Raw genomic sequence first — 26,761 nt, 5'->3', positions numbered from 1 at the left:
TTACCATCTCATAGCAGATGTCAATAAAAAAAATGGTGGACAATGAACAATATGTCAAGAAAACCACATATTTGATGATCGACTTGTTCTTTAAGGTCAGTTAATTTCTATCAGATATATTTACTCTCTCTTTCTCTAACAAGATTTAGCTATGGAGTTAAGGTGAGTTTCAAGGAGGTGCACATTCATAATGCTTGCAGTGTAGTAGAAGTTACAGTTTTATGTTGAAAGTTGTCAGTCTGAAGAAACATGGGATTTATACTGCTGTCACATTACAGTAATACTGAAGGCAGTAAGAATTCCTTTGGTGCATATTATTCTTTTTTCTTTGGTTGGTTTTTTTTTTGGCTGCCAGAATGTTCCTAAAAGATCTCTATTTTATCATGTGTTAAAAAATCAGGGAAGAACACGCTTCCAGTCATGTAAACTACCTTTACAAATTGAGACCAAATATGTTGTCTGTCATAGCTTAGATTTGTGTAAATGGAATTGGAAATGTTCACTTGGACCTATTTCTTGCTAATTTTTTTCTAGTTTACTTAAACTACACCAACTACTTAGATTCTCCCTAGAGCTTGTTTTTACCTAACTGTGACCTACCGGATTCCAGTGTTTTTATTCCAGTACAAGAAAATCAATCATCCAGTCAGCAAAGGAGGTTTGAATAAGGTATTATCCTATAATCCAGAACTGTGCTGTAAGAACTGTGCCATAAGACACTTTCACATGAAATAATGATAGAGGTTAAGTAAACTTTATCCATCACTTGAAACTGTAATATGTAGAAAAGTGATTATCTAATACATGCTTCAACAATAAATGCCTCTACTAAATAAACCAGGGCAATGACTTGTGTTTTAAATAGGTGAATCTTTTGTTTGATACTACTTGGGTATTAAAAACTTGAGCTGGAATTCACACTCAAACATCTTCAGATCTTGCAGATAAAAACATGTGTTATTGATAAACGTCCTGTCCTGAAATACTGTGTGTCTTAGTTAACAATAGATTATTGGTTTGAGATTTTTCCATAATGTGTGCATTTTGGTTTGTGTTCTGTAGGAATGTGTTTGGTTGTTCTATTCTTTAAGTCTGCAGATGTATGCTACAGAAAACCTGTTCCTCATAACGATGCAGCAGTCTTCCTGTATCTGAAGTCTGACAAACCTTGATTCTGATGTCTCCATTTTTGTCCCTGTTAAATTATTTTGTACATGCTTTCCTGCCTTTACTGTGTCTTCTGCAGAGTGGTTGCAGCCCCCAGCTCTCTTTCACAGCCTAAGCCTTTCCATGGGCCCAAGAACATGTCATTGGCAGCTTCCACTATTTCATCTGCTATCTCATCTCAGTCTAGGTATATCTGTAAAGCTCTCTTCTTTTTCTTTTTACTTAATTTGGTGGTTTTTTTTTCTGTATTACTCTCTCTGATTTAAGGTTTTCAGCTTCCTAAGAAATTGGCTTGGCAGGGACTATTGAAAAGAATCATGTTGAAAAGAATAGCCCTCTTGCTTTCACATTAGAACTGATCTAGGAAACACGTACTTTTTGCCATCTTAAAGTGATAATAATTGTTTAGTGATGCTGGGTTAGAAGGACAGATTTTGGTGGTTGTTTTTTTCTTGCTGAAAACACAGGATCACAGGAATGGCACACCTTCTTGTATTGTGCTCTTAATCATGACTAATGAAAGAACAGATAGCATAGGTAGCATCGATTACCAGAAAGGGAGAGTGCTGCTGTACTGCCTCACTGCTAACCCTTTTCCTTGCTTTCATTAACATGTTGTCAAAACTAACAGAGGAGAAAGCAGCAGATTTTAAGATTCATTTTTAAAAACACAATTTTCAGAAATGAGAAACTGAATCAGCAATACAATTGAAATTATAATTATCCATGTGTCTCATCTTAATTATAGAATTGTTTAGGTTGGAAAAGATCTTTCAGATCATCAAGTCCAACCATCAAACCAGCACTGTGAAGTCTACCACTGAACTACATCCCTGAGCACCACATCTACATGTCCTTTAAATATCTCCAGGGATGGTGACTCAACTCCTTCCCTAGGCAGCCTGTTTTAACGCTTGACAGCCCTTTTGGTGAACAGATTGTTCCTATGGCCCTGTTTAAACCTGGGGGGCATTTGCTCTCCTCCTCTCTTTTGTTACTTGGGATAGTACTCAGTGCATTTCACAAGTAATTCTTACACTGCTTTTTCATTCAGTCCTGTGGTATGATTAGGTTCTTAAATGCCACTAGTACTGTTTCATCCAGTTTTTGTTACTATTAAGTATCAATGTGAGAAGAGGGTCCTACATAGTTGTTGTAGGTGACAGTTAAAATCCACTTGTAGCCTGGGGAAGTCCCTTGTTTCCTAAGCAACAATAACTGTGCATGTTTGATTAAATGCTGGCATAAATAATCTATTTATTCTGAGCTGCAGAAAGAACTCCGTTTTACTCTTTCTCTCAACTGAGGAATTAAATTTATCCGTTGGACAGAACATGAAATTAAATTGAAGCCTTTGTGAATACTCTGGCCAGGCAGAGGACGTTTATTCATGTTTTGACAATTTTTATCATTTGACCTGTATAAGTCTTGCTCTGAGAGGTTTATTTTTACATACCTGCAACAGAAATTTCCTTGGTATTCTATTAGCTTCAGGGAGAATTTTACATAATTGCAGAACCAGCATTATTGAGACTGGAATATATCTGTGAGATCCTCAAGTCCAGCCTATGACCTAGCACTACCACATTGACTAGACCATTTCACAAAGTGCCACATCTAATCTTTCCTTAAACACCTCCAGGGACAGTGACACCTCTCTGGGAAATCCATTCCGGTGTCTAATTACCCGTTCCATGAGGAAGTGCTTCCTAACATCCAGCCTAAACCTCCCCTTCAGAGGAGCAGCTTCAGGCCATGCCCTCTCGTCACAAGTTGTCTGGGAGAAAAGCCTGACCTCCACCTTACTACAACTTCCCTTCAGATAGTTGTAGAATGTGGTAAGGTCCCCCCTGAGTTTCCTCTTTTCCAGGCTAAACAACCCCAGCGCCCTCATCCTCTTCTCATACGACTTTCCCTCCAGTCCGTTCACCTGTCTCAGGACTCTCCTCTGGATCCACTCCAGCACCTCAATATCCTTCCTGAAGTGAGGGGCCCAGAAGTGCAAACAGTACTTGAGGTGAGGCCTCACGAGTGCCATGTATAGGAGCAGAATTACATCCCTAGTCCTGATGGCCACAGCCCACACATAATAATACTGCCTGTATTACTTTTTATTTCTAAAATATATGTAGATTTCATGGAGGTTAGCATTGATGTCATAGAAGGCTTTAGTTTTTCCCATTCAAAAGGCTGTTAATTTAAGAAGCTCATAATTCATTTATATTGATCACAGAATTATGGATAGACCTTCTGATTCCCAAAGCAGGCACTCTTCACATTGGTAGCTATGTACAATACTTCAGGAACTGAGTGTAACAGTTGCTTGGGACAGATTGACAGCTGCTGGCATAGCTTTTGGTGCAAGAATTAGATGCAGATAGCTTTTGTTAGCTTTTTTATGGAAGAGCAGATTTATTCCAAAAAGGTATGTTTTCATTGCTGTCTTGGAAAATGATAGTTAAAAAACAACTATGTATAATTTACATATAAACAGCTAATAAATTAGTATAAAAGTGGCCATTATTTTCTGACACTACTTGCATGGCTATCTTAGAGCTCATATAATACTATTTCTTGATTGATTCTTTATCTATTTTACTTTAACTTCACATTCCTTTATTAGGGAGAAGGGAAGCAGTGTGAGGCCTTAGCTATAAATTCATTTGCAGTTGTGCATCAGTATGGACTTAATGAACACTGAGGATAACAAGATCACCTTGAGATACTAAAATATACTTCCAAATCAAATGTCTTTTCTCCTGCATTAGATTGGCATGGACCATTTTTACCCTTTGCTGCCCCTTTGAAAGGATTGATTTGCCTGGGGAAGCTTATGCATCTCCATTCTTGAAGATTTTCAAGACACTGGATGAAACAACCTGGTCTGGCCTCAGACCTGGCCTTGCTTTCAGCAGGAGGTTGGCTCTGTGAATCTGTGAATAACAGCTATCCATTTCAGAAAACAATGCTTTAATTGGAGTACTAAGACCTGTTCCTTGTACATAACAATTACTTAAGTCAAATATGTAAGATCTACAGCATATCAGCATTATATGCTTCTGCCCTAAAATCTTTTCAATGGATGACACAGGTATCATACTGATACCTTCAAGCTATTGCCAGCGAGCAAATACTGTCTTAGCTAATACCTCTCTTGAAAGTTCAGCAATTCTTCAAGCCTTGGGACATGAAGGCAAATCAGAAATTTGTAGGACCTGTAAAAAATTGCTTCCTTGGTAACTGGGTACAAGAACCAAACTCAGGTTTTGGAGGAGTTCTGGTTGTGAAGAGCTGTGTTGAATCTGAAATAGGTTCTTTATCTTTGTGCACTACTTCCATGTTTGTTTTTTTAAACTGTAATGTATTATAGTCAGTGTATTCTAAAATAAGGGACTAAAAGTGGTTTCTAAATTAATTTATATTTCATTTTTGAGCATCCTATTGCCTTCTTCGATCATGGGGCAACTTTTACTGCACCCGACCTGCTGGGTCCTGCTGGGGTGCATTTATCTAGAAGGGGCAAGAGAGTCCTAGCACTGGAGTTGGCAGGGCTCATTAGGAGGGCTTTAAACTAGGTCTGAAGGGGGTGGGTGAGGATATCGGTCCCTCTGCAGAGGAAAGAGTAGGGCACAAGGTAGGGTCAATTGAGAGGTTGGGAGCCCAGCTGCAGTGCATGTACACCAATGCACGCAGCCTGGGCAATAAGCAAGAGGAGCTGGAGGTCCTGGTCCACCAGGGCGACTATGATGTAGTCGCCATCTCAGAAACTTGGTGGGACAACAGGCACGATTGGAGTGCTACACTGGGGGGTTACAGGCTCTTTAGGAGGGATAGGCGAGGGAGAAGAGGAGCAGGGGTGGCTTTGTATATTAGGGAGACACTTTCTGCCACAGAACTCGAGGTGGAAGATGAGGGAATTGAGAGCCTGTGGGTTAAAATCAGAGGGCAGCCCAACAAATCTGACATCCTGGTTGGAGTCTGTTATAGACCACCCAACCAGGATGAGGAGACTGATGAATAATTCTATAAACAACTGGAGGCTGTCTCAAGATCATCAGATCTTGTCCTCGTGGGGGACTTCAACCTGCCAGATATCTGCTGGGAACTTAATTCAGCAGAGAGAAGGCAGTCCAGAAGATTCCTGCAGCGAATGGAGGACTGCTTCCTGATGCAGCTGTTAAGTGAGCCTACCAGGGGACAGGCTCTGCTTGACCTGCTGTTCTCCAATAGGGAAGGGCTGGTGGGAGATGTGACGGTGGGAGGCTGCCTAGGGTGCAGTGACCACGAGATAGTGAAGTTTTCAATATGCAGGGAGATAGGGAGGAGCACCAACAGAACCTTCACCTTGGACTTCCAGAGGGCAAACTTCAGCCTCTTTAAGAAACTTATTTGTAAAGTTCCCTGGGTACCAACCCTCATGAACCGAGGGGCCCAGGAGGGTTGGACCTGCTTCAAACAGGAGCTCTTGAAGGCACAGGAACTGGCGGTCCCCATGTGCCGAAAGATGAGCCGGCGGGGAAGGCGACCGGCCTGGATGAGCAAGCAGCTCCTGGAGGATTTAAGGGGAAAAAAGAGGCTGTGTCACCTTTGGAAGGAGGGGAAGGCTTCTTGAGGTATGTTCAAGGAAGTGGTTAGATTATGTAGGAATAAAATTAGAGAGGCAAAGGCCCAGCTGGAACTGAAGCTGGCCACCTCTGTGAAAGACAATAAAAAGCATTGTTACAAATATATTAACACTAAAAAGAAGGGCAAGAAGAACCTGCACTCCTTACTGGACCTGGAGGGGAACACGGTGACCGAAGATGAGGAAAAGGCTGAGGTCCTGAACGCCTTCTTTGCCTCGATGTTTAACAGCAAGGTAGAAGTCCAGGATGAGTGGCCTCCTGAGCTGGGTAATAGGGTTGGGGAGCAGTGTGATGCCCTGGAAATCCATGAGGAATTAGTTCGGGACCTGCTGAGCCACTTGGACACTCACAAGTCCATGGGACCAGATGGGATCCATCCTAGGGTGCTGAGAGAGCTGGCAGATGAGCTGCCAAGCCACTCTCCATCATTTTCCTCCAGTCCTGGCTCACTGGAGAGGTCCCAGGTGACTGGAAACTGGCCAGTGTGGTCCCCATCCACAAGAAGGGACGGATGGAGGAACCTGGAAACTACAGGCCAGTCAGCCTGACTTCAGTGCCAGGGAAAGTGATGGAGCAGATTATCCTGGCGGCAATAACTGTGCACCTGAAGGATGGCCAAGGGCTCAGGTCCAGCCAACATGGATTTAGGAAGGGCAGTTCCTGCCCCTCCAACCTGATCTCCTTCTGTGATCAGGTGACCTGTCTGGTGGACGTGGGGAGGCCTGTGGATGTAGTCTATCTGGACTTCAGCAAGGCTTTTGACACCGTCCCCCACAGTAAACTGCTGGCTAAGCTGTCAGCCCATGGCTTGGACCGCAACACTCTGTGCTGGGTTAGGAACTGGCTGGAGGGCCGAGCCCAGAGAGTGATGGTGAATGGTGCCACATCCAGCTGGCAACCAGTCACCAGTGGTGTCCCCCAGGGATCAGTGCTGGGCCCCATCCTCTTTAACATCTTCATTGATGATCTGGATGAGGGGGTTGAGTCAGTCATCAGCAAGTTTGCAGATGACACCAAGTTGGGAACAGATGTTGGTCAGTTAGAGGGTAGAAAGGCTCTGCAGAGGGACCTTGACCGACTGGACAGATGGGCAGAGTCTAATGGCATGGCATTTAACAAGTCCAAGTGCCGGGTGCTGCACTTTGGCCATGGCAACCCCATGCAGAGCTACAGGCTGGGGTCAGAGTGGCTGGAGAGCTGCCAAACAGAGAGGGACCTGGGGGTGCTGATTGACACCTGCCTAAACACGAGCCAGCAGTGTGCCCAGGTGGCCAAGAGGGCCAATGGCATCATGGCCTGTATTAGGAATAGTGTGGCCAGCAGGAGGAGGGAGGTCATTGTGCCCCTGTACTCTGCATTGGTTAGGCCACACCTTGAGTCCTGTGTCCAGTTCTGGGCCCCTCAGTTGAAGAAGGACATCGAGACACTTGAACGTGTCCAGAGAAGGGCAACAAGGCTGGGGAGAGGCCTTGAGCACAAGCCCTATGAGGAGAGGCTGAGGGAGCTGGGATTGTTTAGCCTGGAGAAGAGAAGGATCAGGGGTGACCTCATTGCCCTCTACAACTACCTGAAAGGTGGTTGTAGCCAGGAAGGGGTTGGTCTCTTCTCCCAGGCAACCAGCACCAGAACAAGGGGACACAGTCTCAAGCTGTGCCAGGGGAGGTTTAGACTCGAAGTGAGGAGAAAGTTCTTCACTGAGCGAGTCGTTCGTCATTGGAATGGGCTGCCCAGGGAGGTGGTGGAGTCACCGTCCCTGGAGGTGTTCAAGAGGAGATTGGACATGGCACTTGGTGCCATGGTCTAGTCGTGAGGTCTATCGAGACAGGTTGGACTTGATGATCCTTGGGGTCTCTTCCAACCTTAGTTATACTGTGATACTGTGATACTGTTTTAATTTAGAAAGCAAGCAGTGCATCAGGAGTTTCAGCTTGACATATGCCATTGGAGCATTGCAACAGTATTTCATGTAATTTCAGTTCCAAATGAAATACAGATCACCTTAGTCTCCATCCTGTAAAACATGTTCTGATAGAAAGAGGCTGAGGTTTTACCATCTTTATTCCAGTGTTTGTTGGAGTTTTTTTCTTTCCAGGTACCTTAAACAGGTCCACCATGAAAATGCAGGATTTTGTCATTAATGTCTTTATTTAAATCTGATTCTAAACTTTGGTAGATCCAGTTCTATAGTGAATCTGCTTTTGTGAGCAAGGCCCTATGCATAACAACTAACATGAATAAATTCTTTATAACATTCCTAAAGAGAAATAGTTTGAAGTAAGTAATGAATCCTTAACTGATCCTGTTACTCTGATTTTTAAATTGGCAATGTTATCTTTCTTTTTCATTTACGGTCTTACTTAAAAAGAAGAAATCATAGCAGGAGTGTTTTAAATAACCTATGAAGCTCTTTAGGCTTATTCCATCAGGAGGCTAAAAGCAAGGCAGCCAGGAAGACAGCACCATGTAAATACCAAAATGGGAGAATGATGCCACGAGTTACCATTATGGTTCTGAAAGGAAGGTGTAGTTTCTGTGATCCTAGAATTTTAATCCAAGCACTGTGTCTATGCTAAAGGGAATAAAAACTCTTCTTTAGAAGCTAGAAAATAGCTGGCCTATGATAAGCCTCTGGTAATTCTGGCTGTGCTCCTATGAGGTGTAATTGAAGCTATGTAGCCCAGTACTCCTCTGCTTTGAAACAGGACCTGTGTTCATTCTGAACCTTCATGTTTCTCAGGTCACTCATTGTGCAGGCTTTAAAGTACCTCCTACATTTACGTGAATTTATGTTCTGTAATGATGCTGCTGCCCCAGGGCGAGGAAAAACAAAATCTGTTTACCTAAGACTGTAATGAACCGTAAATGATACTGGCAAGGGAAGAGTTGAACGTGTTGCCTTGATATTGTTGCTTCAACTGCTTCCAGGCAGTCTTTTCTGTGGGGTTGTTCTAATTGCCTCATAAGCTAGAAAACTTAACTGATCTTTGAGCTTTGGTTCATTCAGGGTTTAAGTTTATGACACTGACAAAAACAAACTTGTATGTATTATTTTTTGTGCTAATACAAATAACTGGTGGATGTAAAAGCAAACAGCCCAGTTGTTGAGTTAGAAGTTTACAGTTAAAGAATGAGGAAAACTGGATGAGAACGACTTAACTGAGCAATATTATGCTTATCTTATAGCTCATCTATTTATTACCATTAGCCAGGTTCCACTGATTCCTACCTTAAATAAGCAAACTATAATAATAATTGATCTTATGTAACTATTCAGATGTTGTTTACTTTAGCACTTAAGAGCACCTCTTAACCATTATGAAACTGAGTGTAAGACAAGACAACCCAATCTTCTTGGCATATTTTTTTTAAATACAACTTTTGTCTCATTTTAGTTTCAACCGACATTCTTCCACCTCCATCAGCTACCAGTCAAAGAAGAGGTATAAAAATGCTTTGTGCAGCTACTCTACCTTGAAAGCACTTAACAAACCAGTTTTTTTGCTGCTAGTAGGCATCTAGTGAAGTGTTAACATAAAAATGATCTGCTTAAAAATATTTACTCCTTCTGACAACTAATAGTTATCAGAGCAAGTATTTAATTTGGTGCCTGTCACATGCCATGGGCTGCTACAGATAAATTCAGTAAGGGTGCTTTCACTGCTTTCTCAGATGCAATTGCTTCCTGTTCCATTAAAGCATCTTTGCTCCTTAGGACATCTTTTTATTCTTGGTTTGTTTGGTTGGTTTGTTTTGGGTGGGTTTTTTTTCCTCCTTTCCTCTTTTAATCACATGCTATTTTCTTTTCTTCAGCAGAAATTCTGATAAATCTTTTAACTTCACTAAAACCCTTACTGATGTAATGCAACACTTTGTATCTCTTTGACAAGCCTTTTTATCTTCTTTACTGTAGTTAATATGTCATACACTTGTAAAACAGTTCAGTAACTGACTTCTTTTAATTTTGCTATGATTGTGGTACTATGTATAGGGGGAGTTCTGTATGTGTTGGTTTGGGGGTTTTTCAACTTAATTTCCCTGAGCATACAAAGAAATCTAGTAGCACGGTTTTATCATGCTATTAACTTTGGTAAACATTTGAATCTTGAATAACCATTTTTATCACTAATATGGCTCAGAACTTCTTTATGTATTTTGTGCATTGAGAACTTCGAATGAGTCTTTCTTCCAGTAGACCTGCACACCTGGGAGCAGACCTTCCTGAGTGTATGCCATTTTCAGATTAAGGCTATATGATACATGGTTTAAAATCTTTTAATCCACATTGTAAATACTGATCACTGATCCTTTAAAGGTAAGTATGTTTTACTGGTTTTCTCTCTAGTTCACCTTGAGTGATAGGTTTTAAACAAGGACCAGATGCCAACTTAAAAGCTGTGTGTGAAGCCAGTGTACCGAAATGTACAACTTTGTGTCAGTGCTACGGTAGGAGCAATGATCCTTTCTCCAGTGACCCTGGGCACAGTACATTCTTATTCACTACAGATGAGGAGGTATCAACAGGAAATATGGTTGGAATGGAAAGTAGAAAGTGTTACTGCACTAAGAATAGCTTTGGTGGTTACAAAATCACAGCATAGTTCTCAGCAGAATTTACAGAAATAATTAGCTGTAGTCATAGTAGCAATAGCTATGTTTCTAGGTCTAACAAAACAGACAAAATAAATTAGCCTGAGGAGCAATGCTGTAGGCCCTGGATCAATAGTAGAAGCACTGTCAAAGCCACAGAAAGCTGTGATGTGAGGGTATGTTTGTTTTGTTCAAAATTAGAAATCTAACATTTACATTGTCAGGATGTTTTTTACCTGTACTGCATGGAATTTGCTGGATTTACCAGAGGTAAAAATTATAACATGTTCTCTCCAGCTGGCATCTATTTCCACTGTTGAAGGAAAGTCAAGATGTATCAATGGTCCGACATGTCTTTTCTTACACTGACAAATGTTTTCCTGTAGGCAAAGTCACAGGTAGTCCAAGTGAAGGGGAAAAGAATGTAAAACTGTTTTCAGGGTAAGAAGGATGTTAAATAGTAAATGGGTTTTATTACAGCATACATCTCTCTATCTGTGACTTCCCTTCCTTGTACTTCTTTATTCTCTCTCATGCTTTGTTTCTACTGCCCTTTTAGTACTTTATGGAGCAAACCCACTACAAATAGAATCATTCTAAGCAGCAGGCAAACAGAAGAGGCATGTATTTCAATGTGTTACTATAATCAAACTGAGAATCACCATCTGAGCCATAAAAGACAGCAAGCAAATGTTTTTAATCTAGGAATGCAGAGATTGCACCATAAGATCGCATCTCATGTGCTTTAGAGCATTAGAAAACTTACTGTAAATTGTGGTTTCAGTCTAAACAGGGAGAAGTTAGTTTTGGAAATGTTTTTTAAAGGTCACTACAGACTTCTCGAGAAGAGTACAGTGCTTATAAACAGTAGTTAGTGTTTGTAGCAGTCGTAATTGTGCCGAGCTAGTATCCCGCTTTAAGTCAGCGAGATGTCCTTCATTGATTAATCTTAGACAAGAAGAGACATATTTGTTTGTGGAGAGACAGAAAACAAAAACTTTGTAGCATATTCCTGAAATTGGATCCCTTGTTAAACTGAATTTTGTCACATTCCTTCAGTAAGCTATTTTCTGTGCCAACAAGAGCAACTTGCCATTATTTAAAATTCTTATTTGGATAGTTTTTCTTTCCAAAGAATTGTCCCAGCCCTTCTTAGCAATAATAAAGACTAACACATTATTCTCTCTGTAGCTCTCAAGGACAGTTCCTCTTGGAGTGCTTTGGAAGCTGCCAATCTGATATTTCATAATCAGTAATTTTTGCTGTTTATAAAATTGCTCATACCTTTGTTTTGCTTTTAGAAACACAAGCCAATCATATACACCATTGCCAGTTTCTGGAAGCTACAGTGAAAGTCCTACTGCTTCTGCTGCTTCAAAACAGAGAGTCGTTACTACTGCCAGCATAAAGCCCTCTGTCTACCAGCCAGGTAAGGTGACTTCAAAGTACTGAAAGGATTCAGAAAAGAAATGCTTGTGCATTTCTTTAAGGAAAAGAAAAAAGAAGTTAGAATACATACTTACAGTGGGAATGTACAGTATTTAGGCAAATATAACAATTTTCGCAATTTTATGCAAATTGGGAGAAAATAATAGGGAAATAGAGAATACCCAGGAGCAAAATGGCCCTCGACCACAGCAGGCAGGGGGAGGAGACTCGACAAGAACCAAGAGAGGCAATGAATTAATTACTCACAGCTGATTCCACTCAAGTGGGGAGTGCTGCTGCTGTGCATTAGCTGTTGAGGCTTTGGGGCGCTGTCACGCGCCGAGCTTGGCTGGTTGCCGGCAAAAAACGCCACGCAGTCTCGGGGCTGGTCAGGCTTCAGCAGGACGGCAGGCTGTACGACGCTTCTTGCAATGGGCTCTTGCTTTGTCCTGGGTAAACTGAGGCACGGCTAAATTCTAGTTGCAAGGGGAAGCAAGGCTTGGCTCCTACTCCAAGGCTTGTGGCTTTTTTGGCTTGCAGTGTGTAGGCTTACGGCTTTATTCCAGGCTCTGGATTGGGCAACTCAAAGCAACTTCAAGCAAGATAGGTCCAAGCAGGTTCAAGAAAGGCAAGGCAAAGGCGACTAGAGATTGGCCTGTATATGTATCTTGCCTGAGATTCAGTTGGGCTAATAGGGCGATGGAAGCCAGCACATAGTTACCCAATGAAAAGGGATTCTACCAGGCTGTGGCCGTAGAAGGCAGAAGCATAGGCCTGGCCATGGAGCAGTGGCCAGTACACATTCTTAACCCTAGAAGCAGACTTGTTTGCCAGACACGCATGGTCCTGTCCCCTTTGTCCTTTTCCTGCGTTACCTCAACTTTCTGCAGGAAGGAGAGGGGTGAGGAGGACCATGTCTAGACACATCAGGGACTGTCTGGCTTTTGTGCTGGACTCATTTGGCCCTACCATGACAGGTGTATTGCAAAGACAAAATTCAAAAAGCATTAAAATTGGCAGTGACAGAAGAGGTAAGTCTCCCTGTGTCATTTAGGAGTTGGAAATAGGAAATAAAGGATTCTAAAATACCTTTTTAATTGAACCCCAAAGGGAGTCATATTCAGAAGATTACAAAGATTTTATTGAAGTTGGTTTGGGTTTTTGGTTGGTTGGTTGGTTTTGGTTTTGTTTGGTTGGTTCATTGCTGTTGTTTTGGTACTTTTTTAAAGTTATATATATTTGATGTAGTAGCATTTCATACTGGTTGTGGAACATAAGGTAGCTCTAGAAACAGTTGCAGTCCTGAGCTAATAGGTAATTGCCACTTGGCAAGAAATGGAGGAAACAGCATTTCCTATCATGGATAGGGAAGACCAATAGTGCTTTGAAACAAACCACCAAGACAGTTAGAAAACCTCCCCACTCCATTTTGTCAGAGCATATAAATTCTCCCCTGCAGTGTGAAATGCAACCTCAATGTGAGAAGACCAGCTGTTCTCAAAAACTGACATATGAGATCACAAAATACATCTTTTCCTTCCAGTCTGAAGTGCAACCTCAGGCTTTTGCAATGACTGCACTCTCACTTCTATTTTTGTAAATCCACTGTGTGAAAAGGCAAAAACAATGGCAATCACCATTAGGATTTTCAGTGCAGAATTTAGAGGAGGAATGTCTTCATGCTGGCCCTCAGTGTTAATGGGATTGAGAACACTTGCCTCTCTTAAAAATGTGGGCCAGCAACTTCCAGATTGAAAGACCTACCCACAGTCTTATACATGCAATATCCAGAAACCTGAATCAATCACTGAAAGGGCTAACAAGATTATTTTATCCTGTCTCAGACTGAAAAAAATGATAGGGCTAAATCTTGTTTACTGGCTCTTGTTATCTGGCTCAGCTAGGAGCATCAGTAAGTCTAAGCTTTGAAGCAGAAAAAACTCCTGCTTTGACTAATCTATCTCTGGCTGGAATTTTCTAATTTTCTGCTGGTAAAAACCTTTGCTTTCTTCCTGTGGAGAAAACTGAACTCTTCTTTTTTTCCCCTTCTCTCTCCTGTAAATTTCAGAACCCTTTTTTTAAAAGCACAGGTTCTTTTCTTGTCCACTAGATGGCAGACAATAGTTGTGTGTGCTTTTCCTGGAGTTTTTCCTAGACCAGAACAGTGCCTTCATGGATTCCAAGCAACTCAAAAAACAATTTAGTATTACGAAGTAACATGATACCTAAACGAAAGCAGATCTCTCCTTTTAAATCAGTAAGACCAAAGAGGACTACTCACATACGTAGAAGTGCTCATGTGTGAAGGCCTGATGTGCTCTTCTAGGACATCAAACTACTGGAGCAGGTCCAGAGGAAGGCCACAAAGATGATCAGGTGGCTGGAGCACCTCCCCACTGGGGACAGGCTGCTAGAATTGGGGCTGTTCAGCCTGAAGAAAAGAAGGCTTCAGGGATGTCTTACAGTGGCCTTCCAGTACCTGAAAGGGACCTACAGAAAGATGGGAAGGGAATTTTAACAAGGGCTTTTAGTGATAGGACAAAAGAGAATGGATTTAAGCTTGAGGGGGGTAGATTTAGTCTGGATATTAGGAAGAAATTCACAGTATCACAGTATAACTAAGGTTGGAATAGACCTTGAGGATTATCGAGTCCAACCTGTCTCCACAGCCCTCATGACTAGACCATGGCACCAAGTGCCACATCCAGGGATGGTGACTCCACCACCTCCCTGGGCAGCCCATTCCAATGATGAATGACTCGCTCAGTGAAGAACTTTCTCCTCACCTCAAGTTTAAACCTCCCCTGGTGCAGCTTGAGACTGTGTCCCCTTGTTCTGGTGCTGGTTGCCTGGGAGAAGAGACCGACCCCTTCCTGGCCACAACCACCTTTCAGGTAGTTGTAGAGGGCAGTGAGGTCCCCCCTGAGCCTCCTCTTCTCCAGGCAAAACAATCCCAGCTCCATTCTTTACAGTGAGGGTGGTGAGACACTGGAGCAAACTGCCCAGGGAGATTGTGGATGCTCCTTCCCTGGAGGACTTTAAGACCAAGCTGGATGAGGCCTTGAGCAATCTGTTCTGGAGAAAGGTGTCCCTGCCCATGTCAAGGAGGTTGAAACTAGATGATCTTTAAGGTCTTTTCCAACCCAAACCATTTTATGAATGTATGAATTAGGAAGGATTCCCACAGATCTCATTAAAATTTTCATTGAATTCTAAGTGCCTTCAGTGCTAAACCAGCAGGATACATGTCAATTTTCATTTTTAATTTTTCTGAATAAGAATAATGCCATCTTAGAAAGGACTTGTTGCATTATTTACTTTTTCTGCCATATCCTATATACAGTACAGCAAAATTTCAGGCTTCAGGGGTGCAGCCACTAAGTATAAAAGCCAAATCATTTGGGATTATGAATTACATTTGTTGGTGGAAAATTATTATTAGGAATAACAATTATGAGTCTGTCCATGTGTGTGTCCCTCTTTTTTTTAATAGTTTTCACAGCATGAGCTAGTAGGTAAGACTAAAGCATTCGAGGCTATATAAATCTATACTAGATGAATCTTTGGTAAAACACCATTTTTTCATTGAGAGAAATATCCATTGACCTTAAATGAAGAGCTGAGGGGAAGAACTCTAAAGTCCCAAGAATCAAGGAACTGGCTTCTTCCAACCACTGTTAAGGGAGAACTCTTCTCCTGAAGTCTGTCAGGATACCAATCCTCTAATCCTCTTGTTCTTTCTTTTCTACTCTAAGAGAGTTTGAGGGTGGAGGGAAACAAGGTGATGGAGGTTGGGTTACTGAATTATTGAGCGTATTTATTTTTGAACAGTCAAGGGTCAGTTCATACAATACTGGTATTTTGAGACTGTTCCCTGGTATACTGAATCTTAGTACTGTTTACCAGCAAACAGCATCTGCTGCATTTAGGATGGAAGACTCAAATACATGAATAAGCAAGGTGAATTTATGGTAGTAGCTAGTAAGATGAGAGTTTTTTCAGATAAGCTTTAGGGATATAGTTATAATAATTCCCTCTTGATAGCTAAAATCTCAAGGTTACTGAAACCTTTCTACTGCATTGCAATGACACTATTTTAAATCAATACTAATGCCAGCCTGTTCACAGGGGGAAAATGTGTTGCACTAAATGCAACCTGCAAAAGTAAATGATAATGGCTGAAAAGAGAGGACTCGGAGCAGTTGCAGACACCCAACATAGATACCCCTGGTATCTTTCAGCAGCTGGGAGAAAAAAAAAAACTATTTTGCCACAGCAAGTAAAAACAAAAAAAGAGATAGAGACACTGAAAGACAAAGACCTATCCCCAGTGTTCATCCTTCAAATGAGTCTGAGTTAATCTGAACCCAGATAAATCATATGCTGTCTACATTAGTTGGAATAAGCAAACTGAAAAAAATTCAACACCAATATTATGAGATCAAGAAAGACAAAGAGGAAAATGTAAATGGTTATAATATGTATTTACTTAAGATAATCATAGAAAAAGATCCTAAAGATGGTACCTGGACTGCATTTTTTCTTCACTTCTGGAACTCTGGGTTTGAAGATCTAACCATTTTGTTAGGCCTTCAGTGGGATACACTGCTGTGCTTCGCATGAACAAGAACTGGCTCTTGGGGGAGGGAGAATCCTTTCACAGAACTGAGCAAGCTAGAAGTCACCTTATTTCATTAGAGCGCCTCATAGGTGGGAGCCTTTTGAACTCGCCAATTAGAGACTAAATATTGACTTGTAATTTTGCCTGGCTTAGTACTGTAATACATAAATAGCAACAGCCTCAGGATTTAAAGGGATTGCATATAAACTCTGTTCTGCAATCTTTAAACACTGTTTACTATTCCCAAGTAAAAAAAAAAAGCCTAAAGCTAAGGTGGGATACAGTTTTATGATGCTGAAGTGTAAGAAAGTTTTATCAAAAAGATTCATTAGATTCAACTTCAAACTCAACAAAAAGAAAAAAATTAGAGATGGCTAGGATGAACAGTGGATTGATATGTATGCAATTTAAACACCTGCAATTTCCAGTAATCAGTGTATGTAATCTATTTGGGAAGTTGTAGGCTAAGGAATATTATGTAGAACAGTCTTCTCACCATTTATCCAGAAAGATCCATGTCACATTTGGAATCCTCTTCTTGCCTGAGATACCTTTCCACCTGCAAGCCCCTTAAAATTGTGAATGTATTTGGTCATCATTTTATTGGCACTGGGAGCTACTATGCAGAATGCTTGCCTAGGCTGCAGGAGAACTGACTTACGTTCCCAAGTCTGTGCTCTGTTGTTCAGGCAAAACAATTCAAATCTTCAAGCTTCTGTTCCTCCTCACAGAAATGAGCAATCATTCTCTTTATTTTCGCTGTGAAGGAAAAACTACTTTTAGTGCTCCTGTACTTGGCAAAGTGAGGCATTTTCTTGGGCAATGACTTCAGTCCTACACAATGCAAGATCTGATGTTTTGAAAAGAGCAAGGCAATGGGAAAACTTGTCAGGCTTTAGCTTCTGCTTATTTTTATGTGACAAAGCTCCACCCAAGATTAGAGCCTGGTGCATACAAACACAGAGGCTGTCTGCAGTGAAGATTTTATGATAGTCAAAGGGTGGAAGAAAGGAAGTGTAATATTTCCATTTTATACAAGGGAACTGAGGCACAGAGCTACTATGCTGTGCTCAAAGTTATACAGGAAGTCTGTGGCAGGGCCAAGAACTGAACTGCGATCAGTCATAACCACAAGTCTGGCCTTCCTCTAAAGTGCTGTTGGCTTAGTCTTACTGCTCATTTGAGCTGAATTGGCTCCCTCAATATTGCTTCCAGTGCTCTATATCTCTGTTCCCTGTGTGAGCCTGGTTTTATTCGAAAACTTAGGAGTAAAATCTACAAATGATAGATAACAGTGACATATGCAGAAAACACTGCATTTTAATGAATTTAAGCATAACTGCTTACTGAAATTACAAGGAATTCCATCCAGGACTTTGCTATGACATCTGGTCTATTTTTAACCTGTCTTAAACAGATTATATGGCAGTATTTGAAATTATCACAGAACTGTCATATCATTCCTACTAGAAAAACTAAAAGATGCCCTTGAGAATGATCTCCATAAAATCTCTAAAAGCTAGTAGGCAATGACTTCTGTAATGCATGTGTATTAAAAGTCAGTGATTGTGCCGATACCTTTGGCTTCAGTCCAGAATTAATGAGCAGTAATGGGACAGAGCATAATTGTCATCTGAAGCTTTTATTTTTTGTGTGTGTCATGGACTACCCTTTGCTAAGTGTTGCTGTTTTGCCATAAGGAGAAAAGACTTTAAAATGCCTCTTGGTTTCTTTTGGGGTACTTAAAACAGCACCAGCACCAGTTCATTCCTACACCCCTGCCAACGCTGAGCCTGCAAGTCGCCCTCCCTGGGTAACAGATGACTCCTTTTCCCAGAAATTTGCACCTGGAAAAACCACCACCACTATCACAAAGCACATCCTACCAATGGGTGCTCCAGTACCACCTCCTGCCTCAAGTTCTGCTTATCCATCTCCAGTGTCAACTTCTTCCCAGGCTCCTCCAATAGCCCGGGGAACAGTTCAGAGGGCTGAGCGTTTTCCAGCCAGCAGCCGAACTCCTCTCTGTGGGCACTGTAACAGCATAATTCGGTAAGATCATGAGGTTTTGAAAAGGGATGAAGCAGGGAAAAAAAAAAATCAGAGACTGATTATTGTATATGAATATACAGTACCAGAGCCTAAGACTCAGTTAAATTACCCACCAGGGATGTCTGTTTTCTGCTTCATTAATTTAACATTTCCAGAGCTCTTTGTCCTATTGTGTGGTTTACTGTGTATCACTGCAAAGTTATACATGCTGTTTCTTGGATGCAATGGCAAAGGGCTCTTTGTTTTTTAAACAAGTTTCTTCTGGTCCTAGGTACCAGTATATGTACAACTTCTTGGGAGACATGGGAAGGTGGGGATAGGATTCTGGAAAGAAAAGGAACGACACATCATTTTGCAACAGCCAAATATAATTGTTGCTTCTGTATCTGGAGAAAGATAATGCCAGTGATTCATCACATGCTTCTCCATTCTCCTCTCCCAATTCATTCTGCTGGACTGGTGCCCACTGTTACCCTGTGGACTGCTAACCAACTTTTAAGTAATCCATGTTTAATGACAGTCTCTTCCACTAAAAGGAGCTAGCTGGGTCATGTGGAACTGCCCTTTATATATTCTAATTACAATCAAGAGTAAATCACCAAAATTAATTTTAATAATGTCTTCCATATGATCAAACAGCAAGTTGTCAGTCTGACATTTCTAAACATTCCAGTGGTATGTCAGGTGAGAAGAAGGCAGGAGACTTTAGGAGCTATGCTAAGTTTTGGGTGTGTGGTTTAGAAATTTGCCTGGGTTTTGATGATTTCAAACAGTAGCATTTTCTTTTGTGTTACAGCCCTTGGCCTTTTCCTGTTCTCTTTGCAGCTATTCACAAAGACCACTTCTAGCTATGCAGATATGAAAACAGTTGCTAGCTTTTCCAACAATGGTCTGTAAATCCAATGTATATGACTAAAGAATAATGAAATGTTTTAACCAATTAGAAACTTGTTTGAGTAATGATCTTGAAACAAACCATTTCAGCTCAGGCTTCTGGATCTTATTTTAATATGCACCTTCATGGTTCAAGTAGAATGCCTGTCATGCACGTATGCAGTGTCTAGCAAAGTGGGTTTGTAATCAGGGTCATTCAATCCTTTTTGCAATACAAATAAGACCATTACAATTGTTTACAGGGGTCCTTTCCTGGTAGCTATGGGTCGGTCTTGGCACCCAGAAGAATTCAACTGTGCTTACTGCAAGACATCCTTGGCTGATATGTGCTTTGTGGAAGAGCAGAATAGCGTGTACTGTGAGCGCTGTTACGAACAGTTCTTTGCACCAACCTGTGCCAGATGCCACACTAAGATCATGGGGGTAAGAGAACACGCTTAACCCTTTCTTTGCCAAATTAGTGGAGAAGTTTGCACTTTTGGCAATGAATGTAGATACTTAATTATTTCCTCCTTTATACTAACAATTCCCAGCCTGTGATTATTTCAGAATAAGAACCATTTTATAATAATTTTTATCTATTCAAAATCTTGAATATTTCTGTCCCTTATTCAGCTCATAGAATATGTAATCCGATTACCATCTCTCTGAGTGCTTTATTATCCAGTACACACTCTGTTACTTTTATCCATCTTTTCTTTATATTTTTAGTAAGACACTTGAACTGGTGATTTTCTTCTTATACAGGACTTAGTCTAAGTTTCAGTGGAGAAGTCAGTGATCTTGGGAAGAGGACTATTCCTCTTGTTGCCCGTCACTGGCAGGTAGCAACACAGCTACCAAGGGGAGTTCTGATGACTTCTTATCATTAAGAATATATAGAATAAATACAGTGATCTAAATTCCAGAAAGGCAAAAATAGATGCCACTTTTGTCTTACTGTGGTCATGCTTAGGTGCAAATCAATTTGCTCTACATACATCTTCAATAGCTATGAGGTTGGAATGCCATAAGATAATTTTAGCAGTGCATGCATGAAGTTTTAGTGAATCATGGAATTGTAGAATACCACATTGGAAGGGACCCCAAGGATCATCTGGTCTAACTTGTCATGGTTCTCTTAAATAGGCTAGCAAGGAGTACCACACTGGTTTTATATTGCTTAGCTTTTGCCTTCTCATATCTGTATAAATGCTGCTATTGAAAGACTACATGCTTTTCTCTGCAATTGCCAATTAGGGATGGCAGCATCAGCCATCTTGGTGAAGCTCTGGCTCCATGTAAGTCTTGTTTGCTGCTGCAGCAGTAGCAGTAATTTTACAGCAGAGTACTGACTCAACTTACCTAATTAACACTGGCGCAAATCCGTTCTCCATTATGGATTTTCATCAGGAAAATGGCAAAGATGCCAGCTGCCTCTATTTATATTAATAAGATTTCTCAGTCTGGTTTTAGCTTCTTAGTTCAATGAGGTTCATAAATGGATCCAAACTTATTTATCAGTGATAGTGGTTTTGGAAACAGTAACAGAAGTTAATGAATCTCAAGTAGTGATTCTTTAATGAGACGGCAAACATAAATTAGCAATTTTGTCTATTCTCTGGATAAAAGCATGGAAGAGGACTTCAGTCCCTTTTGTCATAGTAAATGGAGACCAAAAATTATCTTGAAAAGAGAATCAGAGTCTACATATATAATTGCAATGATATGAAATAGGAATTAGATTCTCACCTGGTGTATATCAGTGCTGTTTCACTGAAGTTAACAAAGTTAAATTAATTTACACCAGTTATGCAGCTGTCCCTTTGAACTCTGAACCATTTGACAGAGGTAAACTGTTGAACATCATCTTGGGCAAAAAATTGACCATCTGTCAGATAACCACATATCCAGGCTCAGTACAGCTTTTGGACTTAGAGGACTTCTTTATGGCAAGATGAGAATTGAAGCAGTAATAGAGATTGCTCCATACTGGATGGAAGAAAAATGCTGATAAAATCTGGAAATTCTGTTCAAGAGAACATAAGTTGCATGGAATTCGATTTTTGTGTGTGTGTGTGATGAACACATGGCCTAGGAAAAGGCATGCAAATTCATTTTCACTGATCACATAAGTAAAAATCTAAGACCTTTTTTCTTTCTAGATTTTCATATTAGTTGGCAAAGTGTTCTTGTGAGAAGCTTAAAGAAATCCATACGTAATCAAAGTTCCTTTGAAACATAAGGCTTAAATCATTTATCCCTTTCATGTATTTCTTGGTATTTGGAAAAAAAATGCTTTTTAAAATGTATTTTAAAAACCATGCTCTTGCACTGAAGAATTCACACTAGTCGTGCCAAAACAAAGGAGAAAATAATTGGAATCTTTGTGCGGAATCTTTTCTGCAACAGCGATTGGGCATGTTGATACAGACAGCTGGCTGAAATATGTTGTTTCATTTTGGCAAATGCATTGTTCTAGAAAGTTTGCAGACCTATTTCCTGTTTCTTTCCAAAGAAGCCCTCTTTCTGTCAGATTTCTTTCTTTTTGAGGAGGGGAATTGGCTGATACAGAAAGGGAAAGCGTAGAGCATCTCTGTCTTGCATTAGTTCTCCAGTAGGTAGGTGCAGGGCATGCCATTCTACTGGAGATTTTTGTTTCTTTGTTTTACAGGAAGTGATGCATGCCCTAAGACAGACTTGGCACACAAGTTGCTTTGTCTGTGCTGCTTGTAAGATGCCATTTGGGAATAGTCTTTTTCACATGGAGGATGGGGAACCCTACTGTGAGAAAGGTATGACAAACTGGGTCATTCTGTTCAATAATCATGTGCTTCCTCTAGTACAGAAGTAACAAAAGAATAGAGCAACTGAAGGACAAAATAAAATCAGTTACAGATTTTGTGTCCCTCTGTATTTTTCTCTGCTTTATATGAATGACTGGCATTCTGCTGGTCTTTTGCCTCTATGTCCTGGAATGCCATACCTCATTTCCCTCCCTTATATATTATATCTACCTTCCATTTATTCCCCTACATTTTTCCCCTGTTCCCCCTGCTTTCCTGATAGGTCCTGCTCACTACAAATCTATGTTAGGGAGTGAAAAAATCTTCTTTTAGAGTGCTGGTACAGTATGTGTGAGTTGCTGCCCACATTATCTTTACTAAATTGCTCTGATACTGCTACCTCATCCTAAAACTGATCAACCACAGACAGCCCTGCTCAGATGTGGAACACATGGTAGTGCAAGTTCTGTTTTCTGAGTGTTGCAGCAGATAAAACTGCTTCTTGCCAACTAAGAAAGGAAAAGGCCACGTTTTCCCAAGCTATGGAATAGAACATATGGTTTAATAAATGGTTCTTGGCATGCAAATGAGTTGCCTAACATGGTCGGGAAGCAGGTTAATGCTTAAGTCATATTCCCTCTGTAAGCCCTGCCTTGTCCATTTAATGAGCTTCTGGCCTACTTCTCTCTGGAGATTCCTTCCTTATGGTTGTACAAATCAAATTTTACAAATCACAGTAACCCTTAGTAAAGAATGAAAACCATACAGTATGACTGACTTGGCACTTACCTTTTGAAAATCAGAGGGTTTGCCATAACCTCTAACGAATTCTTACAAATTCTGTATGTCTTTAGAATTTCTGGTAATCATTTTAATGTCAAGTCTTTCCAAACTTGATATTCCAAGAAATCAGCCAGCATGGGGTTTCCACAATACTCTGTCTTAACACAGTGACAATATAAATCCAGTCACGGAAACTTAAACTATGCTTCTATACCACCCTTAGGGTAACACTCCGGGGTCATTAGATTGCGGGTTTGTATGACCATATTTGTCCTTATGAACAGCTTTCACATACATTAAAGCTAATTTTAAACTAATCACATAATAGTAGGTGTTGGAAGGGACCTCTGGAGTAAGAAACAACTTCACATTTCATGAATGTTTTGTTTGTTTTCTATGTTTATGAAGACAACTGTCATGCTTACCTGGGGTTTTGCATTGAGTTTGTATTTAAATAACAAAAGAAAAGAAGCAAGTTTCAGTGAGTATGTCAGTGAATGTAGTAGAAAACTGAACAAAACCAATCCAAAAATTCACCCCCTGGAATCTTTCTCTTGAGTTTAACACAATTATGTTAAGAGTTTGTTCCAATTTTGCTTTTTGTTTTATTTTAGATTACATTGCTTTGTTCAGCACAAAATGCCATGGCTGTGATTTTCCTGTTGAAGCTGGAGATAAATTCATTGAAGCTCTTGGACACACTTGGCATGATACCTGCTTCATTTGCGCTGTAGGTTCTATTCCAAACACTAGGTCATTTCTTCATACTCACAAATTGTGAAGCAACATCACAAGATCTGAAAGCAGGAATGACTAACATATGTTGAGGGATGCAGAGAGCTTGAATTTAATTTTTTACTTGCAGATAGAGAAAGATGGGAGTAATTTCTCCTCCATAAACCTTTACTAGAATTCTTAAATTTGGCCATCACAAGTGAGTGCTTTCTAATAAAACATCCAGGTTTAGAGAGTACCTACAGTGACACATACCATTCTTGCTGTTATTCTTTTCAGTGTTAACCAAATAAAGATAAAGCAGGATTTAAAATAAACTAAGGCTATAATGAACAGCATAGCCATAATTTTACTTACAAAGCAGTGCAGTTTGTATTTTCATACAGAGTGCTTGTAGAAGCTTGCAAATGGGAGTTTGTCTAGAAAGGAGGAATAGTAATTAGCACAGAAGTTAGTCAAACTCGTCAATCTGTGGTGTGCACAAAGCTATATAGGGTGGCCATATTCCCACACTCTGCACACAAAACAGTAAAATCTGTATGATAAACAGTATTTTTCATATGGTTCTAATACATCTGTGCTGCTCTACAGCGTATTATTCCTAAGGAAACAATATCTAGAACCTCTAATTAGCTAAAAAATAGTATAATGGCCGCACCAAAAATTACAATTTCTGCTGTTTGTTGAACTCCAAAATTCAGGTTGGAGTAGAAAGTAATAGAAATGTTTATAATTATCTAAAGCTAAACTAGCTCAAGGGTACATGGAAGAAGTGAGTGACAGTAAAGGTGTCCTGTGAATATTTCAGTATTTTTGAAATTCTAACACAGGAAAGAATACTAAGACATCAAGTTGTGGTGGGTTGAAGTTTCCCCCCAGCATTTTAAAGGCATAGCCTAAAACCACCACACAAGTTTCCTTCACAAACTGACAGTTATTTCTGACTTACAAAAAACTTCCTCTGAATTTTTAATTACCTTTTTTTGCTTGTCCATTTAATTGTGTTCATAGGCATTTATTTAAGCTAGCAACAAAATTTTCTGTGGAGGTGTTAGTTTTGTTAAGGCAGTTCTCAGAGCATTTTTTGTAAAGGAGCTAGCAATTTTGGTGGGCTAAGTCAAACTCATATAAACACGTGACTAATACAACATTTCTAATATGTTATCCTCATATTCTTTCATGTGATTTTCCTTCTGCTTGGAGTAGCACATCACTGATGTTACCACTTGCTGGTGTTAACCCTGTCATAAGCGTTAGGGACAATGTTTACTGTTCCCACATTCTGATGTGTTGACTTCCTTAAGTGTTTCTAGTGAACTCTGACCTTGCAGGAGGTGGTGCTCTGCTATGAGCATGTATCTGTACAATTCCAGAGCAGTTTAAGCTGATCTAAACCTGGGCTGCCCTGCCTCAGCCATGCATTCTCACATGCTTTGTTATGTCAACGTTGGCACTTAACGCAGGCAGTCGGAGAACTCTAAGGGTTGAAGAATAAGCTGGTAAGAATAGGTAATTGCTTTTCAGTGATACCAGCCCTCTGAATGACTTGCACATAAGCACCTGTACCAAGAAAAAGGGAATAATACTAGGAATGAGTATCTGATGGTACCATGGAAGGATGGTGCCCCTGGGAGCGTGGCACCTCACCAGAGCTTTTGTAAAATCATGCATTAAAGATCAGAACATAGGTTTTAAAGTCTGAGCTAGCTGCTGGTGCTGGAGTGTGCAACTGTCCTTTGACAATCTACACAAGTACTGCTGGGCTACGCCAAAGCTGCCTAGAAGATTGTGTACTCAGACTTCATTTTAAGGGAAATGAGTGAATTTAGTGGGCAGCGGTGGCAAGAAGGCACAGAGAGAAGAGCTGTTGCAAACCAGATACTAACCTCATCACCCAGTAGGAAAACTATTACCAAGGCATGCACTTTGATCCAGGAAATTAGATGCATTTCTGCCAAAGAAATGTGTGGGCAGAAGAGAAATAAAGTTGAAATTGATAAACATGTCTTTCTTTCTTTCTCCCTCTCTCTCTCCCTCTTGTGTTTGTGTTTTGGTTTGGGTTTTGTGGTTTTGGTTGGTTGGTTTTGATTTTGGTTTGGTTTGGGAGTTTTTTGGTTGTTGTTTGTTTGTTTTATGAATATTGATTGTATTTATTATTAATTCTAGGTATGCCATGTGAATTTGGAAGGTCAGCCATTCTACTCCAAGAAGGATAAGCCATTGTGCAAGAAGCATGCCCATGCCATCCATGTTTAAAAGAAGAGTTGGCAGTCAGTAATGCTGGTGGAAAGCAGATGACTAACTGGGCAATTAAGAAGTTGATAAGCACAGCTAGCATTTCTTTTGGTAAAAGCCAGGAAGTTGATACTTCTGAAGTTTAACCTCTTTTATAAATGCAGCACATGCTTTTGTAATGTTCATTTAAAAAAAAAAACTATCAGCTCCTGGACAAACTGTCAAAAGCAAATGAACTAGTCCATGATTAGAGCAACCGGTGGAGAAATTAACTAAGAATTAAATCAACTTGACTTTTGACATTAATTAAAATTAACTGAATTTATTGAAATTAACTAAAAACTGTAATATAAAAAGTTAATGTGCAAATACAGTTCAAATGAACTACCCACATTAGGTTTACTGCTTAGACCACACAAGTGTCTAAGATCAACTGGAAAAACCCATTTGTAATAAGTCCTTTTCTTTCGTAACAGGAATGAGTAAGTGCCATATGTACAATATTTTGTAGAACCAAAGGCTATAACTTTCAAAAGGAAATTGATTAGATTTTTATCTATGAAAAGGGAGTGCTATTCCATTATGGTATGGTGCTACCTCATAGCATCAACTATTTTAGATTGTTTCCGAAGAAGAAATCTGCTTTGAATCCATGTGTAGCCAAGAAGCCTAGGAGACAATCCGTAACATAGTCTGAAAATAGAGTGGAAACAGGACAACACCTTCCATAACCCAGTAAGATTGAGAAAAGCCTATTGGGTCAACCTTGTTAGTGCTCATGGCTTATGCATGCACAGCAGATAAGTTCATTTTCAAATCATAGCAGAAAAAGACAACTGGCTTTCTCCAAATTGCTCTTACATTGATTG

The 26,761-nt window shown here is 40.3% G+C and overlaps 1 protein-coding gene across 3 annotated transcripts in view; it reads left to right on the top strand.

The window, feature by feature from the left end:
- Window positions 1–26,087, top strand: part of LDB3 (LIM domain binding 3) — a 126,749-nt gene extending 100,662 nt beyond the window's left edge. For 2 of the 3 annotated variants that reach the window (XM_054163885.1, XM_054163886.1), the window contains exons 10-15: window positions 11,681–11,808; window positions 18,180–18,480; window positions 19,617–19,797; window positions 22,028–22,148; window positions 23,537–23,652; window positions 25,824–26,087. In XM_054163885.1, the coding sequence (XP_054019860.1) occupies window positions 11,681–11,808; window positions 18,180–18,480; window positions 19,617–19,797; window positions 22,028–22,148; window positions 23,537–23,652; window positions 25,824–25,913 (937 nt within the window). In that variant the 3' untranslated portion in view covers window positions 25,914–26,087. Of the gene's footprint in view, window positions 1–1,246; window positions 1,355–9,184; window positions 9,233–11,680; window positions 11,809–18,179; window positions 18,481–19,616; window positions 19,798–22,027; window positions 22,149–23,536; window positions 23,653–25,823 lie in introns of all 3 variants that reach the window. The other variant, XM_054163887.1, reaches the window with a different exon arrangement.
- Window positions 26,088–26,761: the final 674 nt, after the last annotated feature.

Source organism: Dryobates pubescens, chromosome 8 (genome assembly GCF_014839835.1).
Source record: "Dryobates pubescens isolate bDryPub1 chromosome 8, bDryPub1.pri, whole genome shotgun sequence".
NCBI lineage: Eukaryota > Metazoa > Chordata > Aves > Piciformes > Picidae > Dryobates > Dryobates pubescens.
Note: the sequence above shows the minus strand (reverse complement) of the source record. Positions and strands in the feature narration are given on the sequence as shown.